At 36.8% G+C, this 18,738-nt stretch overlaps 2 protein-coding genes across 3 annotated transcripts in view; one reads left to right on the top strand and one right to left on the bottom strand.

The window, feature by feature from the left end:
• Positions 1-18,738, bottom strand: part of DSTN (destrin, actin depolymerizing factor) — a 38,018-nt gene that overhangs the window by 11,887 nt on the left and 7,393 nt on the right. The window lies entirely within an intron of this gene.
• Positions 12,932-13,087, top strand: LOC129496582 (60S ribosomal protein L39-like). The gene has a single exon (XM_055304676.1). The coding sequence runs from the start codon at positions 12,932-12,934 to the stop codon at positions 13,085-13,087; it is 156 nt and encodes a 51-aa protein (XP_055160651.1).

Here is an 18,738-nt window from a genome sequence, read left to right as displayed (position 1 = left end):
TAGGAAGACTACATTCCCCAGCCTTCCTTGTAAATTCAGCTGGGGCCCCAGTGTTCTACTCAGCAAGAGGTGAGCACAGTGATACAAACAACTTCCAGTCCTGGCTCTTCAAAAATGATCTTCAAGCTCTGTCTTCGAGGACCTTGGTGGACATACTTTAAGATAGAAGAGGGGTGCCGACTCTCCTCAACTCTGCATGATAGAGAGAAGTCTTTTCTGTGTTAAGCCACTAAGATTTTAGGTTTAATGCACTACACCACAGTTGTTCAAATACAAGAGACTGCCCAAGCCCACTGCTGATCCCCTCCATCCTCCAATTCAGCTTCTACATTGCAGCCAGAGATCCGAAACAAAATTCAATCCCATGCTTAAAATATTTCAATGGCTTTCCACTGATCTAAGGGAATAAACAGTAATAATTCTTTAACATACTTGAGTCCTACCCACCTCTCCAGCCTTATTTTATATCACACAAGCTCTGCAATCTCGTTACCCTGGCCTTCTCTTAGTGGTTTACACTGGTCTTGCTCTCTCCCACCTTCTCTCATACTGTACACCCTGCCTGGACAGCACTTCCCTACCCTTTACCTAATTCACTATTCAGATCTCATCTTAATTCTTACTTTGCAAAAATTCTGTCTGGGTCAAAACCATTATAACCTGCTCCCAGGACACCATGAATCTCTACATCATAGCATTTACCACAGTTTCAACGTTCTGTTTATTTTTAAATTAAGTTTATTTTAATTCCAGTATAATTAAGATACAATGTTATATTAGCTTCAGGTATACAATTAGTGATTTAACAATTCTACACATCACTAAGCACTCATCATGGTAAGTGTACTCTTTAATCCTCATCACCTACTGCATCCATTCCCCTACCCACATCCCCTCTAGGACTAACTTATTTCACTTAGCATTATACTCTCTAGCTCTATCCATGTTGTTGCAAATGGCAATATTTCATTTCTTTATATGGCTGGATAATATCCCATTGTGTGTGTGTGTATACACACATACATATACACACTTCTTTATCCATTCATCTATAGAAAGACATTTAGGCTGCTTCCATAATCTGGCTATTATAAATAATGCCACAATAAACACAGGGGGCATGTATTCCTTTGAATTAGTACTTTTGTATTTTTTGGATAAATACCCTCAGTGTTCTCTCTTTAAGATTATTTAAGGGATCCCTGGGTGGCGCAGCGGTTTGGCGCCTGCCTTTGGCCCAGGGCACGATCCTGGAGACCCGGGATCGAATCCCACGTTGGGCTCCCGGTGCATGGAGCCTGCTTCTCCCTCTGCCTGTGTCTCTGCCTCTCTCTCTCTCTCTCTCTCTCTCTCTCTCTCTCTGTGACTATCATAAATAAATTAAAAAATTAAAAAAAAAAGATTATTTAATTAATGACTGTCTCCCCAAATAGGCTGTAAGTTACTTAGGACAGACCATGTCTGCTTTTTTCACTACTGAATTCCTCTGAGGAAATCAAAGATTTCCCAAGACCCCAAGGAAGTTTATTTGACTAATGGAGAAGATAAAAATAGCATATATAAAGCTTCAATATTTGGTAAAAACTTTTATTATTCCTTGATAAACTCTACTGGGAATTTAAAGAAGGCAGAGATTAAATGAGGGGTCAGAGGGGATGCAGGCAGTCAGGGAGGATTTCACATGTAAGCTGACTTAAAGCTCTCCAAAATAGGAGGACTGAAGGGAGGATGAAGATAATTTATGAAAAAGCAAGCCTGGTACATACACTAACTATGAGAAGAGGGTAAGGGAGGAAGAAATGGAGATGTGGACTGACTTTGGGTGGAAGAGGCAAGAATGGAAGGTTGAGTTTGGAGACCCTTGATATTTTTAAAAAGAAAAATAAGATGACTGAATTAACCTAAAAGACTAATTCAATAGGCAAGACACGATCAAGGTCTTCATCAAGGTAGTGGGAACAGTAAAGAGGAGGAGGGCTAGATGCCAATACTGTAAAGGTACAAATAACTGTACTTAACAACAACTGGCTGGAAGAGGGAAGGTGGAAAGGAAGGAGTCAGAATAAAGTGTATAGTTCAGGGATCCCTGGGTGGCGCAGCGGTTTGGCGCCTGCCTTTGGCCCAGGGCGCGATCCTGGAGACCCAGGATCGAATCCCACGTCGGGCTCCCGGTGCATGGAGCCTGCTTCTCCCTCTGCCTATGTCTCTGCCTCTCTCTCTCTCTCTCTCTCTCTCTCTCTGTGACTATCATAAATAAATAAAAAAAATTTAAAAAAAAATAAAAAAAAAATAAAGTGTATAGTTCAGTGCTTAGGATTTCATCAAATGCTTACATCATAGCATTTACCATCACCTTTTTCCATAGGGCGGCTTTAGAAGCTTTGATATTAAAGAAATATGGTCCTCTACCACTAGTAGTGTTATGAAATTAAATTGTTATTATTATGACACTATAATACTATTCATGAAAATAATGAAAAACTCACCAGGTAATGTGTATACTGCTAATACTATTGTATACTATTAAATTGTAATAAATCTATATGCTTAAGTTTGTTACACCTTGATTTACCTAGTATACCCTTGAAAGAGCACTGATATGGATGACTAAACAACTAGCCCTAGGTTCTTAATTTTTATAAAATAAAACTAAAACCATGAGGGTAGAGAAAGCAAGGAATTCAGGTCTTATGGCTGGCCCAACACTGTTCCAGGACCCCTCCCTTCCTAACCTCTAATCTAACCCAGCACAGCTCCTCTCAGCAAGCTGGGAGCTCTTTTACCCTTGATGCATTGGAAAGTTGGGGTAAAGATTTGCAGGAGGGCAAATATGCAATAATCCTTAAGTAACTACAGTTTATTAACATCTTAGAGGCCAAAAGGAGATCACTTGAAATGAAAGCACCAGAATTATGAGAGCACTAGCTGTATCCAAGCTTTTGCACTGACTGTTACCCTGGGTGTGTCACTGAACATCTCTGAAGTACACTAGTTTCCTCAACAAATTTATTTGGGGGGGGGTGCACTAGATGAGTTATTGAACTTTAAAGTACACAGGAATCTCCTTGGGGATCTTGTTAAAATGCAGATTTTATAGATTCTGATTCCAAATATCTGGGCTGGAATCTGAAGTTCTACATTTCCAGTAACAAGCTCCAGGTGAAGATCAATCACTAAACTGTAGTTCTAAAATTTCAAGAAAAAAATAAAATAAAATTTCAAGAACTATAATTAAATCTTATTAGCTCATCGTTTTTTTACTTCTTTGCCCACAGGTCTAAATTTTATAATGAAGCAGTAGTGATAAGATCACCTTATAAAAATGGGCCCAAAAATAAATAAATAAATTATAAATAAATAAATAAATAAATAAATGGGCCCAAAGTCAAAGAATTTTTTTGTGCCATGGACCCCTGGTGAAGCCTATGGGTCCTTTCTCAAAAGGATGTTTCAAGTAAAATACCTATCATTATAAAAGAAGCCAATTATATTGAAAACAGTTCATCTAGGATAATGGTTAAGCACTCCTGTGAAAGTTATTAATTTCAGTGGATTTGTTACCACTAAGAGACATTAGAGCAAACCTTAAAAACAAATGTAAAACTGATCTACAGAATCATGTTTTCTTTTTTTTTTTTTTTAAGATTTTATTTATTTATTCATGAGAGACACAGAGAGAAACAGAGAGGCAGAGACACAGGCAGAGGGAGAAGCAGGCGCCATGCAGAGAGCCTGATGTAGGACTCAGTCCCGGGTCTCCAGGATCACACCCTGGGCTGAAGCCCGTGCTAAACTGCTGAGCCACCCAGGAGGTTGCCCTCATCTGTTTTCTACAATGTACTTTTCCTAATAGAAAAGGACCTCTCCCATAAATCTCATTTCTCAGTATTTCTAAATATTAACTGCTTAGCTGTTAAGAAATTGAAAGTCTATTTTAAAAAAGAAAATCAAATTCAGTTTTGATTTTAAATTTATTTGAAGTTACTATGAAGTTACTATGTTCAAGTGCAAAGTTTTAACAATAAAGACCGTTAAAGGATATTCAAAAAATAGCACCAAAAATTGCTGCACAGCTGGGAAGGAAAATCTGGAGAAAATAGATCACCACAAGAGCAGGGTGATTAGCCTTAAAAAGATATGCAATCTACAACTTCAGTTTCTGTGTGATCTGTACCAGTGGCCACTGGAAAATAACAGTTTGCTCTTAGAACTCCACCCTCATGTCAAAACAGTTGCTATTAAGTAATTACTTCACTCTATTTTATCTCACTGACTACCAGTTTTTAATGTGTTCATGAAATAGAACAGATCTCAAACCTGAGTCTCTTCTCGCAGAGCTTTTGTAAAACACTAATGCAGGGATTAAATGAATGCATCTGAGGCACCACCTTAATGCTCAAGATTCACTCAGTGTGCACTTCTTAAATACAGTTGCTACTCCCAAACAGAAGGTGAAGTAAATGCTACAGAGAATATGTAACACTAGGTATTTTAGTATCTACAAATGACAGAACACACTTAAAACAACAATTTTCTCAACAATTCTAGCACAAAGGCCATAATTTTGTAAAGGAGCATCAAGTTTTCCAGTTTAATTTTTGTAAACAATTAATCAGCTCCAAAACTAATGATTTACAGCAGTCCATCCTAAACCAGGATACCATAAACGGTCTATTTCTATACTACTAACTGAAGTAGGATATTTGACTTTGCCAACTACACAATCCTCACTGAAGAAAACAGGAATGAAAGTTCATTTCCTACTTCAAGAAAGTATTAATTCTTTTAAAATTATTTTTCTGAGCTAAGAAGAGTCTGGAATATTTGAAAGTAGGATAATGCATAGCAGACAAATACAACCTAAAATTTATAAACACCTGGCAGAAATCAGGCATTAATTCCTTCCTCAACCTACCTACCTCTTAAACACCCAAGATAAGCATAATCAAAAGAGTTGGAGAGTTTAACAACGGCTTCATGATTCTCCTTTATTTATACCATGCCTTGTACAACAGCCAAAATAAAAATGACAGACTACAAAATATTTGGGCTTTTGGCTACTACTACTGATGCTTCTGAGCAATAATACTGAGACAACAACTGAAAAGAGTGACAAGTGCTTCTGGCACATTTCTACATAAAAATGTTAAGAGCCTCACAGGTCCTGCTGTGAGGGCTCAATACATACATCCATCTCTCTATGGAAACTCTAATGAAGCACAAAAAGAGGATTAAAAAAAGAAGGAAAAAAAACATTAACCCATAAAGACAAAAGAACAGAAGAAATATGGAAGTTCAAAATAGGAAGAATGAGGGATATTAGAGACGCACTTAGGTCCCTAAATCCCTCCTTGAATTCCACCCTGCCACCAATCTGTGGACTTCTGGAGTTTATTCTCTGGAGAAGGTAAACAACAAAACTTTCTAGCTTAGTTATTATATTGAAAACAGGAAAAATCAGTGACCATATGTAAATGAATGCTAAGATACTCCACCACCAGTGCCTTGAAGTCTGACTGATCTATGGAATCCTCAGTCCCACTGTTTCAGAGAGCCATGCTGCCCAACAAAATTTTTTGTGATAATGCAAATGTTCTGTATCTGCACTTTCCAATATGGTAGCCACTACCACACATGGCTGTTGAGCACATGAAATGAGGCTAACGCAACTGAGGAACTAAATTTTTATTATTTTAAATAATTTAACCTAAAATGCTATATAAAATTAACTTTTAATAGTATATTTTAGGTAAATTTATAAGACATATTACATAGTTTTCTGTCTTAGAAAAACAGTATATTATTTAGCTTTTGGATGATTCGTGCCATCAGGAACCTTAGTTATTCTATACAGTGACAGGGCAAAGATCTCAATTCTAGTTAACTAATAATTATGGTCAAATATTTCTGGGGGAAAGGAAGCAATCTTGAAGGGAAATACAGATAAGACTTTTTGTTTGTTGGAATATCCTGAGTGTTGATTTGGAAGAATCAAAACAACCAAAATGAAGAACAGTCATAGAGCTTTGGACAAGAAGGCCTGACTTAAGCAAACATTTTAATTCACACAGATCACATAACAAAAAGTTTTCACTTTTTTTTTTTTTTTTTAAAGATTTTATTTTTGAGTGAGAGAGAGAGAGTTAGCAAGGGAAGGGAGAGAAGCAGACTCCACACTGAGTGCGGAGCCTGAGCCGGGCTTGATCCCATGACCCTGAGATCATGACCTGAGCCAAAATCAAGAGTCAGACACTCAACTGACTGAGCCACAGAGGCACCAGAATAATTTTATAATTAATGGGGAATGCATGTTTTAAATAAACTAATAAAATCAGGTATGTAGTTTTTTTTCAATTTGCTGTTTCTCTTTCTTATACACAGAATTTGGAACATTTAATCTTAGAAGACTTTTTAGAGGAAAAAGCATAGTGAATCTATCTTACTCAAATCTTATAATATGAACAAGTTAGTTAACTTCTCTAAACCTCAGTCTCATCATCTGTAAAATTTGAGTTTTGATCATCCTAACTCAAGAAGACTGGTAACATAAATAGATCACCTAAATATAGCGCCTGTCGATGGTACCATTCAGTGATTGAAGACTCATATTATTATGAACCAGAAAACCCGGTCAAAGCTTCTTTAACTCCTTCTAGGTACCAATGTGGCAGATAATGTTAATGAAGCCTTTGGGTATGGAACTTCTATTTGAAACAGTAATTTCTATCCTGATACCCAGAACTACAAATTAAAAAACTATACTGCCATTTGATGAATATCTCTTCTTTCATCCCATAACCACTGAATGGTTGCACAGCAAAGACATGCAAGAGCACACTGCTTAACAGTCTTCTCTAACACAGTCAAGATTCAGTTACACTACCACTTAACATTCTAGGCAGAACTATCACTTATACCCGTAAGTCAAAATCTACAATGATGACAACTGGGGTCTACAGGGCAAGCTAATAGGCTTGTTCTAAAGTTTGTCCCTACCCTGTACACTTCAGTGTACAGCAAATCCTCAATCCCTTGACAAGTTCAAAATGTCTGGAGCTGCTGAATACAGTTACAGATTCTGCCTTGCTTAAGAGTGCAAGATAGAGCTACATTCAAGTTCATGTTCTACTAGCCAAGGGATGTGTCTATAGGGCTTCAACTATCCGAGGAGTGCCATCTGCTTGTCTCCTGAGGCAACATCACGAAAGGAACCATTGCTTTGTAATTTGCACAAAGTTACTACATAAGCTATCAGTGATCTAGAAAATGTTCCACATTAACTCTCTGCCTTAATACATTCATTCCCGAAAACAATTTCCAATTATAAAAGTCCTTCATTCACCTCCTAGCAAAGCACAGTGTCCTTGAGATAGCCCATGCAGACCAAATAGCATTCTATTAGCTCTATGTTAATTTTAGAGTTCCACTAAAACAATTTTATAGTTACACCTTAGTGGGAAAAGTAACCTAAACTCTATGAACCACCACCCATATCCCCACAAGAAAAAAAAAAACAAAAAAACCTTACAGAAAGTCATCTCAACAGTGAAAGTGGATTAGACAATAATGCCCAGCTGCTAAAAATAATCCATTTCATTCATATTGCAAGCAATCTTTTGGCAATCCTGATCAGATTTGTTAACAGATATACCCATTCCTCTCTCACCACCGCCAACTGGGAAGCAGAAGTCAGAAAGTTCGGAGGGCAGGAATAGTGGCAACAAGTTTTATAAGCCTGAGAGAGAAAATAATATTCCTCACTTCTCCCCACAAAAAAACTAGACAGAAAAATGGGAAGGGGGCAAGCTAGGGATAGTAAGCACATTGGCAAACAGTCCTACACTTTTACTGTTTTCTTTCAAGGTTCAAATTTTCTTCAGGATAAAATTCATGCTGGGTCAAGCCCTCTATGGACTATTTCTGCAGCCTCTTTTCACACTTTTTCTCAACACGTTCCCCTTAATCCCAGCCATGTATAACTCTATGATTCTCTGGATACACCATGTTCTTTTCAGATGTTTTACTGTCCTCTTCAGCTAGTCAAATCTTTCAGGGTCTCAGCTCAGGCATCTCCTCCTCTGGGAAGGTATCTCTTAGTTGGTCCCTCAATTACCATCTCTAATCTAAGTTATAGGATTCTTCTATGTATTAACACAGAATGCAATTATTTCTATCATAGTACTGTCTACTACTGTGCTCACTTAGACTGTGCTCCTTAAGTGCAAGAACTCAGTAAGTACCTTTTTCTTCAACCTCAGAAGGATCATCTACTTTATCAAGTTTTGAAAAATGATTATCCCATAAATATTTATGAAATGCACTATTGCCTTTGATATATTTTTTCTCATTCTTTTTATAGTTCAATTCTCCAATTTACAGCAAGGAAAATCATTCATTTCAAAACTTCAGTATTTTCAGGAAAAAATAAAGCAAAAAAATCTTCTAAGTAATTTTTATTGATTTCTGTTGGAATATTTTGGCCCTGATGAGATTAGCTATTATTATTGTCTTTTTCTTAAAGATGTAGAACTTTAGTCCTCTAAAATACTGTTTACATAAATGTATAATGTTCCTACTTTTTCAGACTCCTCATAACGGACTGACAAGAAAAAACTTGTAAAGATGGAAAAATTTTACACAATTTGATTTCATAAGTAACAATTCATTAGCTATCATATTAGGGAAACATGAATGTTTTCTCTTTTTTCTTTTTTTTTAAGATTTTATTTATTTATTCATAGAGACACACAGAGAGAGAGAGAGAGAGAGAGAGAGAGAGAGAGAGACAGAGAGAGAGAGAGAGAGGCAGAGACGCAGGCAGAGGGAGAAGCAGCCTCCATGCAGGAAGCCCAACGTGGGACTCGATCCAGGGTCTCCATGATCATGCCCTGGGCTGCAGGTGGCGCTAAACCGCTGCGCCACCGGGGCTGCCCAACATGAATGTTTTCATAACAGCACAGAGCTGTTTGAGCTATAAATTGACATATATTAGTTTCAAGTATACACCATGATTCAATACTTGGTATACTGTGAAATGATCACCACAAAAAGTCTAGGTAACATCCAACACCAGTTACTTTTCTTATAAAGAACTTTAGAGATTTACTCTCTTAGCAGTTTTTTTTTTAAGATTTTATTTATTTATTCATAGACACACACACACACACACAGAGAGAGAGAGAGAGAGAGAAAGAGAGAGAGAGAGAGAGGCAGAGACACAGGCAGAGGGAGAAGCAGGCTCCATGCAGGGAGCCCAACGTGGGATTCGATCCTGGGTCTCCAGGATCACACCTCAGGCTGCAGGCAGCGCTAAACTGCTGTGCCACGGGAGCTGCCCTTTTAGCAGTTTTCATATAATACAGCATTATTAACTATAGCTGCCAGGCTATACATTACATCCCCATGCTTATTTATTTTGTAACTGGAAGTTTTTATCTTTTGACCACATTCAACCATTTTTGACCATCTCTGGCAATCACCAATCTGTCCTCTGTACTAGTCCATGAGGATCTTCATGAGGTAGTCAGTCTGTCAGGTCCCAGGCAGCCAGGTCCAGACACAGGATGGTGTGAGGCAGGGCATACCCTTCACAGGTGGCCACAGTGTGGGTGACACCATCCCCAGAGTCCATGACAATACGAGTGGTGCAGCCAGAAGCATACAAGGACAGCACAGCCTATTCTCTGTATCTATGAGTTAAGGGCGGGGGGAGGGGTGGATTTTGTTTTAGATTCCACATATAAGTGAGATTATCCAGTATTTGTCTTTCTGTCTTATTTCACATAGCATAATGCCTTCAAGGTCCCCTCATATTGTTGCAAATGACAAAATCTTTTTTACAGCCCACACGCACATGCCACATTTTCTTATCCATCATCCATCCCGGACATTTGGGTTGTTTCCATGCCTTGGCTACTGCAAGTAATGCTGCAATGAACATGGGGTACATTCATCTTTTTGATTTTTTGTTTCCTTTAGATAAACCCAAAAGTGGAGTTACTGGATCATACAGTAGGTCCATTTTCAATTTTTTGAGGAACCTCCATATTGTTTTCAATAATAGCTGCGCCAATTTACATTCCCACCAACAGTGCACAAGGGTTCCCTTTCCTCCACATCTTCACCAACACTTGCTAGTTCTTGTCTTTTTGATAATAGCCATTCAATGCATATTTAGTCAATTCATTTACAACAATGAAGCCAAGAATATACGTTGGGGGAAAGGACAGTCTCCTCAAAAAATGGTGTTTTAAAACTGGCCAGCCACATACAAAAGAATGAAACTAGACCACTGTCTTACACCATTCACAGAAATTAACTCAAAATGAATTAAAGACTTCAATGTAACACCTGAAATCATAACTAAAAGAAAAAACAGGAGGTAAGCTCCTTAATGTAGGTCTTGGTGATGATTTTTTAGTTTAATAGCAAATGGAAAGGCAACAAAAGCAAAAATAAATAAGGGGAACTACATCAAACTAAAATGCTCTGCACAACAAAGAAAACCAGCAACAAAATAAAAAGGCAAACTACCAAATGGAAGAAAATATTGGCAAATCATATATCTGATAAGGGGTCAATATTCAAAACATATGAAGAATTTAGATAACTCAATAGCAAAAAAGCAAACAATCCAATTTAAAAATGGGCAGAGGATCTAAACAGACATTTTTCTAAAGACATACAGATTGCCAACAGATAGATGAAAGTGTTCAACATCACTAATCACAGAAACGCAAATCAATACCACAATGAGGTATCACCTTAAGTCTTAGTATCTTTATCAATTCCCCCTAACACATGCAACCTCCCATCTAGTTAAAACTGTGAAGCTGCTTATTAAATGTTTACTTAATCTATAAGATCTCTTAGTATTGTTTTAAAAGTCACAAATATACTGTTTTTTAAAAACAATGCCTGATATATAAGTTTCACTTAATTTCAGAATAAATGACGGAGGCCTTAATGTATATAATAATCAACATGCAAAGAGTATAACGTTTAAGAAATCAATATCCCATAAAAAATACACATTTCAAAAGTTGTACAATCTACATGACTATTAAATAGTTGTTTGATTCCACAATTGAAAATATAAGAGCACTATTTTTTTTTTCTTTAAGTAAGCTCCACTCTCAGCACAGAGCCCAACATGGGGCCCAAATTCATGACCCCGAGATCAAGACCCAAGCTGAGATCAAGAGTCAGACACTCAACCGACTGAGCCACCCAGGTGCCCTAGAGCACTGGGTAATAATAAGATCTATCTATCAGTAGTTACAACAAGATGGAGAGAATGACTGTTTCAAGCATTTATCGGTACAGGAAAAGAAAAAAGATCTCTACAGTATTCTATCTCACCCTTCAAAGGAAATAATTAAAAAGGACTCTATTCCTCCAATGGGGAATACTACTCACAATAAAAGGAACAAACTGCTGATGCACAAATGCTTTATGGTAAGTGAAAAGAAGCTGGACTGAAAGTGTCTGATTGGATAATTTCATTTATAGGATACTCTTGCAAAGGTGAAATTATAGGGACAAAGAACAGATCAGTGGTTAGGGGTGGGAAAAAGGATTAACATAAGGAAACTTTCTGGAGTAAAGGAACTATTCTATATTTTGTCATGGTAGTTACACAACTGTATATTTGCAAAAATTGCAGAACTTACACTAAACATGGTAAATTTTACTTCATGTAAATTATACTGAATGGAAAAATTATACATTATTTCTAGTCTTTACTTCAACAACAACATAAAAAATATTCTACTTCCATTTGAGGAAGATCATTTTGAACACATAATAAGCTAAAGACAAAAGATTTTTCTTTGGTTTAACAATTTGGTTTCTCTCTGGATAATCAGCTAGTATGTCAATGAACCTAAGAGAATAAATGTGGTTGGTTAACCTACTTTTGTTCCCTAGTCACACTCAATTTCTAAGTCCTATCAACTCTTCCTTAAATGTATATTTCATATCTCAACTTCTCATCTACTCTTAACATCTCCTATCACTCCCAATATTAAAAATATTGACCAATTCCAAAGCACCTCTAGATAAAGTTCATATTCATTAACAGAGCACAGAAGGCCCTTTCTTATCTGAACCAACCTACTTTTCCAGCTTCGTCTTCCACCATAGGCAACTGTTTTACTCATACCTTTCAGAAAGCAATGTGGCCATTTACATTAAGAGCCTTAAAATAATCCAAATCCTCTGACAGTTTTTTTTTTCCAAAGACTTTATTCATTTATTCATGAGAAACACAGAGAAAGAAGCAGAGACATAGAGGGAGAAGCAGGCTCTTCGCAGGGAGTCGAATGCAGGACTCGATCCCCAGACCTGGGATCACACCCTGAGCCAAAGGCAGACACTCAACCACTGAGCCACCCAGATGCCCCCCTTTGACACTTTAACTCAGTAAGCCCACTTCAAGGAATTTTCTGGGGGAATAATATGCATAATATCAAAAGCCAAATAAACAAAAATAGGAGAATTACAAAGAAAGGTACAGTACACCTCCAAGATAGTTGATGTAGCTATCAAAATCATGCTTATGGAAAGTTTATAAAGACATGGAAGAAACATTACTTGAGGTGAAAAAAAAGTAAATATAAAGTTTTATGCACAGTGTTTCTCAACTATGTAAAACAGTATAGAGAAAAGGAAAGGAATTTTATCTCTATCAGTGGAAATATAAGTGAATTTTATCTTCTCTTTAGTCTTCTGTATTTTCCACATTTTCTATGAACATATTTTTAAAGTTAGAAATATATATACACATACACAAACTTTTTGATTCAGTGACTGCATAACTAGAACTGTATTTTGAAAAATAATGCAAATGAAAAGATTTATGCGCAAAAATGACAGTATTCTCTCTCCTTTTCTCTGCCATCGTGGTATGTGTGGTTGACTATTCCAAGCAATGTCTTCTCACAAGACTTTCAGGATCAAGCAATTCATGGCCAAGAAACAAAAGCAGAATCGTCCCATTCCCCAGCAGATTCAGATGAAAACTGGCAATGAAATCAGGTACAACTCCAAGAGGAGGCACTGGAGAAGAACCAAGCTGGGTCTGTAAAGGACACTCACATGAGATGGCACACATATTTGTAATGCATGAAAGTCACATGCTCATATCCTATCACTCTGTAAACATCACTACTACCTGAGTAGGCTTTTTTTTTTTTTTTTTAAGATCTTATTTGAGAGAGAATGTGAGAGAGTGCACGCGTACACAAGTTGGGAGAGGGAGAAAGAGATTCCCCTCCAGGCAAGGAGCTTGATACAAGGCTTGATCCCAGGACTCTGGGATCATGACCTGAGCCAAAGGCAGATACTTAACCTATTGAGTCACCCAGGTGCCCAACAATGGGCATGTTTTATGGGGGAAATGATTTTTCTCTGTTATTATGCTTCTGCACTGGTAGGTTGGTTCAGCAATAGGTGACACCTTTTGTTTGGGGAAGGAAAAAAAGGCGTTAGTTACAATCATGGATTTAAATTACATAGGGGGATGATTTAATGCCATCACTGTACATGGATGATACCATCAAAAATATAAAGTTTTTATAGATATATTTAATATGCCAGAAAACTTACCCATTTAAAAGTATAAATTCAGTGGGTTTTAGTATATTCACAAAATTGTACATCCACCACAATCTAATCTGGAACACTTTGAACATCCCAAAAAGAAACTGTGTACTGAGTGATCGCTCTTCTTTCCCACTGTCACCCACCTCAGACCTATCCAACCATTATTTTATTTCCTGTCTCTTGAGATCGATCCTGGATATTGTATATAAATGGAATTCTACAATATGAGTCTTTTTCTGACTGGTTTCTTTTACTCAGCATGTTTTCGAGGTTCATCCATGTTGAAGCATGAATTGGTACTTCATTTCTTTCTATTGACAAATAATATTCTATTGTATGGATATACTACATTTTATCTATCTGACCATCAGCTGATGGAAATCTGGGTTGTGTACACTTGGGGTCTACTATGGATAATGCTATTATGTACATTCATGTACAAATTTTTATGTAGACAGGTCTTTTTATTTCACTTGGTATATAACTTAAGAGTGAAAGCGCTGGGTGAATGGCAATTCCCAAGTTTAACTTCTTAAGGAACTGCTAAAACATTTTCCAAAAGTGGCTATACCATTTTACATTCCCACCAACAACATATAGGGGTTTTTCCTTTTCCACAGCCTTGCTGACATTATTATTGTCTTTTTTATTATAGCCATCCTAGTAGGTATATAGTAGTACCTCACTGTGGTTTTGATTTGCATTTCCCCAATAGCTAATGATTTTGAGCATGTTTTCATGTGCTTATTAACTATCTGTATATCTTCCTTAAGGAAATGTCTACTGAAAGCCTTTGTCCATGATTGAATTGCGTTTTTACTGCTGAGTCACAACAGTCCTTAATATATTCTGGATACAAGTTCCTTGTTAGACATGATTTGCAAAGATTTTCTCCCATTCCATGGGTTGTCTTCTCACTTCCTTAATGGTGTTCTTTGATGTAAAAAAGTCTGTAATTCTAATAGAGTCCAACTGATCTATTTTTGTCACTTGTGCTTTTGCCTACAAATGCTAAAAAATTTGTCCAAACCACTCCTCCAAAAAATCTCCCTAACCCAAACTCACAAAGATTTATGCCTATGTTTTCTTTTTAGGAGTTATACAGCTTTAGCTTTTACATTTAGGTCTAGGAGCCATTTTGGGTTACATTTTGTATATAGTGTGAAACAGGGATCCAAATCCATCCTCTTACATGTGGATATCCAATTGTGCAAGCACCACTTGTTGAAGACACTCCCCCCCCCCCCACTGAATTAGCCTGGCACCCCTATCACATTGGGATATGAGAAAAAAAAGGATATAAAATTGTTACAGATGAACTCAACTGTGTAAGAAAAATCTATACTGGTAGTCTCTGGATATTCACTTTCTCCCTCACTTCTGTTATAGATTCATTACAATCTGCAGTCATCTTATTCATTTGTTTACTTATTTCTTACCTATCTCCCCCATTAGAATGTATAAGGACAGGGACTTTGTCTTGTATACTGTTGAATCTCCAAAGCCTACCACAGTGCCTCATTCCTAGGAGGCACCAAATAATTATTTACTGAAAGAATAAGCATATATTTAATGCAATCTAGAAGAGAATGCGCTGAAGGTTAATACTTTGGTTGAAATTGCCATTACAACTAAATTTTTCTTAATGTTCTACAATGTACATACCTTATTATTATAATCAGATACAAAATTAAGGTATTTTAAAAATGTATGATACCTTTGGATCAATTTGTTATTCCTCAAAGTTCTAAGAACCTCAGTTTTTGCCAAATAATTGCATTTTCACTTTAACTACCTGATACCTCAGGTCTAAATCTTAAGAGTTATCCTTGATATCTTTCTCTTATGTCACACACCCAAATTATCAGTAAGTCCTGTCAGGTCTACCTCCAAAATACATATTCAACCTAATCACTCCTCATTATCCCACTTCTAACAATCCTAATCCAAGCTACCACCATCAACTGGATGAATAACAGCGATAGTCTCAAGTCAGGTTTTGTCCCCACCTGCCCATCTCCACAGGAATAAATCATATCTCATTCTACTACTTAAAACCTTAACTCTGTCCCACCATCACACACCCAATAGCTTCTTAGTGCAATCAAAAGAAAATTCAAATTCCTCACCTTGGCGTATAGACTCTTCCTGTTCCAGCTCTTGCCTACAATCCATTTCCTGCTTTTCTATCCCCCCTTTACTGAATTCCAGCTACACAAGCCTTTTTTGTCCCCAGCACGTCAAGCTCATTCTCTTCTCAAGGCCTTTCTACAAGCTCAATGGCCTTCTCTAACAATCTGGCTAAAAGAAGCCAACTCTTCTGGTACTCCCTATTGATTACACTATTTCCTGCATACCTCTTAACAATTCTGACACCATCTTGCCATTTTCTTTGGTTTTATCTCTCTCTCTCTCTCTCTCTACCATATTAGGATAGAAGGAAGGAAAGGACTTTTTTAGAACTATATCCCTAAAACCTGGATCAGTTCTTGGCATATAATAATTTCTCACCTATTTATTGAAAAAAATTGAGTGCTATTCTAAACCTTGAGAGCAATGAAGAAATGTTTGATTCTACATTAATTTCTCCAGGAACAATACTAAGTGGAAGACAAGATATTTTTACATTAAGAATTAAATCACCTGAGACATCACCTCGCACCAGTCAGAATGACTAATATCAAAAAGACAAGGAATAACAAGTGTTGGTGAGGATGTGGAGTAAAAGGAACACTCATGCACTGTTGGTGGGAATGTAAATTGGTGCAGCCACTATGGAAAACAGTATGGAGATTCCTCAAAAAAGTAAATATACAACCCAGTAATTCCACTTCTGGGTATTTACTAGAAGGAAACAAAAATACTAATTCAAAAAGATACATACATTTCTATGCTTATTGCAACATTATTTATAATAGCCAAGATATGGAAACAACCTAAGTATCCACTGATGGATAGATGGATAAAAAAGATATGGTATATATGAAATATTACTCCACCATGGAAAAGAATGAAATCTCGCTATTCCTGACAACACAGATGGTCCTAGTGGGTATTATCCTAAGTAAAATAAGTCAGACAGGAAAAGACAAATACCATATGATTTCACTTACATGTGGAATCTAAAAAAAACAAAAAAACAAACAACAGAAATTGAGTCATAAATACAGAAAACAAACTGAATGCTGCCAGAGGGGAAAGGAGAGGAGATGGGTGAAATAGGTGAAGGTGATTAAGAGGCACAAGCTTCCAATTATAAAATACGTAAGGACAGATATGTAAAGCACAGCATAGGGAATACAGTCAATAATGTATAATGACTGATAGTAAGCACTTATAGTGAGCATTTCATAATGTACATAATTGCCAAACTTTTCATTATATGCCTTATATATCTCAAAACCAATAACATAATATTGTATGTCAGCTATACTACAATTTTTTAAGTCACCTGAAAAATAAAATTTAAAAGTCAATTGTAAAAAGAAGTTGATCATATATAATCCAAATAAAATAACATTAGTTTAAAGAAATAATAAAACAACTGGAAATACGTTCTAATGCACTCCTTCCACCCTTTTCATTTTATCTACAATTGCTAAAGCATGTGATGGTGTTACCAGAATATAAAGAAAAAAGACTGTTAATCTAATTAGGATCTAAAGTTGTTTAATGTCATTTCATCCAATACTGATAAACACTTTACTATATAGGAAGCATTGCTTTTAAACTACTTGCATGCATCACCCAAACTGACATGACAGTAGGTACACCCATCTGGAGGAATGATGAAACTGAGGCACAGAATAATCAGTAACTTATCTAAGGCCATAGTTAATAGGTGGCAGAGCCAAAATTCAAAAATCCTAGGCAGCCCCACTCTGAGACCATGCCCTTAACCACTTCTCTGTATAGTTTAACAGAAATGATAACAGTATCTACCTCATCGGGTTGCTATAAGGATTGAAAGAGAGAAGGTATAACACAATGCCTGACACATAATAAATACTTAGAAGTTCTCTAAGGCATTAATTTGTCCTCTTTCCTTCATTTGTTAGGCTTTCAAGTGCTTTTCCATGGTTCAGGATGTCTCAATGAGCACCAAATACCATTCAGTTTTCATTTTTTTAGGGGGAAGGGGAAGAGGGAGAGAAAAAGTCCACACCCAACACGGAGCCCAACTCTGGACTTGATCTGATGACCCATGATATGATAGCCTGAGCCAAAATCAAGAGTAGGATGTTTAATCAACCGAGCCACCCAGGTGTCCCCATTCAGTTTCATTCTTAAGGGAAGAAGGGCACTGGCATTTACTGAGAGGTTTGTCTGTATGCCAGAATTATTTTAAAGGTACTACTCTAATAATATTTGTCTTATCTCAAAGTATTTTCACTGTAATACTCAAATCAAATTGTAATGCAGTATACAAAGGGGAGGTATATTCAATTAGTTTAGTACTTAAAACTAAATTTCCATTGTATTAAAAAGTATGTGGGAATAGAAAGTATAAAAATTAAAGAAATTCATATCCATGGGAACCTGTCCCTGTTATAATTACAAATGCCCTCTCAATCACCCCTTCATGCTCTTTCAGGAACATTTGTTGTGGGCCTACCATGAGAGACGCATCTTGCTACTGAAATACATAAACCCTATCTTAAGGAGATCAATAGCTTAGTTCTACAAGGTATCTTAATAAGTACCATAACACAGTGTTGGTACCCATGTTAACTTCCCTTTACAAATTAAATAGGCTAATCCACAAAGTGTGAGGCTGGTTCATTAAAGTTGCCACTAACTACATGTGGTTTAGTGAGTCCATTAAATATTGCTAGTGTGACTGAGGAACTGTATGTTTAAATTATATTTTAATTAACTTAAATCTTATTTTTTAAAAAAATATTTTATTTATTTAGTCATTAGAGACACAGGCAGAGAGAGAAACAGGCTCCATGCAGGAAGCCTGATGTGGGACTCGATACTGAAACCCTAGGATCATGCCCTGGGCTGAAGACAGGTGTCAAACCACTGAGCAACCCTGGCATCCCAATTAAGTGAAATTTTAAGTTGATTATCAATTCCATTACTAGAAAACTTGTAAGCATGCTCTGAGTAACTCAGGCATGTGAATCT

Source organism: Nyctereutes procyonoides, unplaced genomic scaffold, assembly GCF_905146905.1.
Source record: "Nyctereutes procyonoides isolate TBG_1078 unplaced genomic scaffold, NYPRO_anot_genome, whole genome shotgun sequence".
Taxonomy (NCBI): Eukaryota; Metazoa; Chordata; class Mammalia; order Carnivora; family Canidae; genus Nyctereutes; species Nyctereutes procyonoides.
The sequence above is the reverse complement of the archived record's forward strand: the minus strand, read 5'-3'. Positions and strand labels throughout refer to the sequence as shown.

What these genes read in the sequence shown, in the direction of transcription:
- LOC129496582 (XM_055304676.1), top strand. Translation starts at nt 12,932, where the DNA reads ATGTCTTCTCACAAGACTTTCAGGATCAAGCAATTCATGGCCAAGAAA.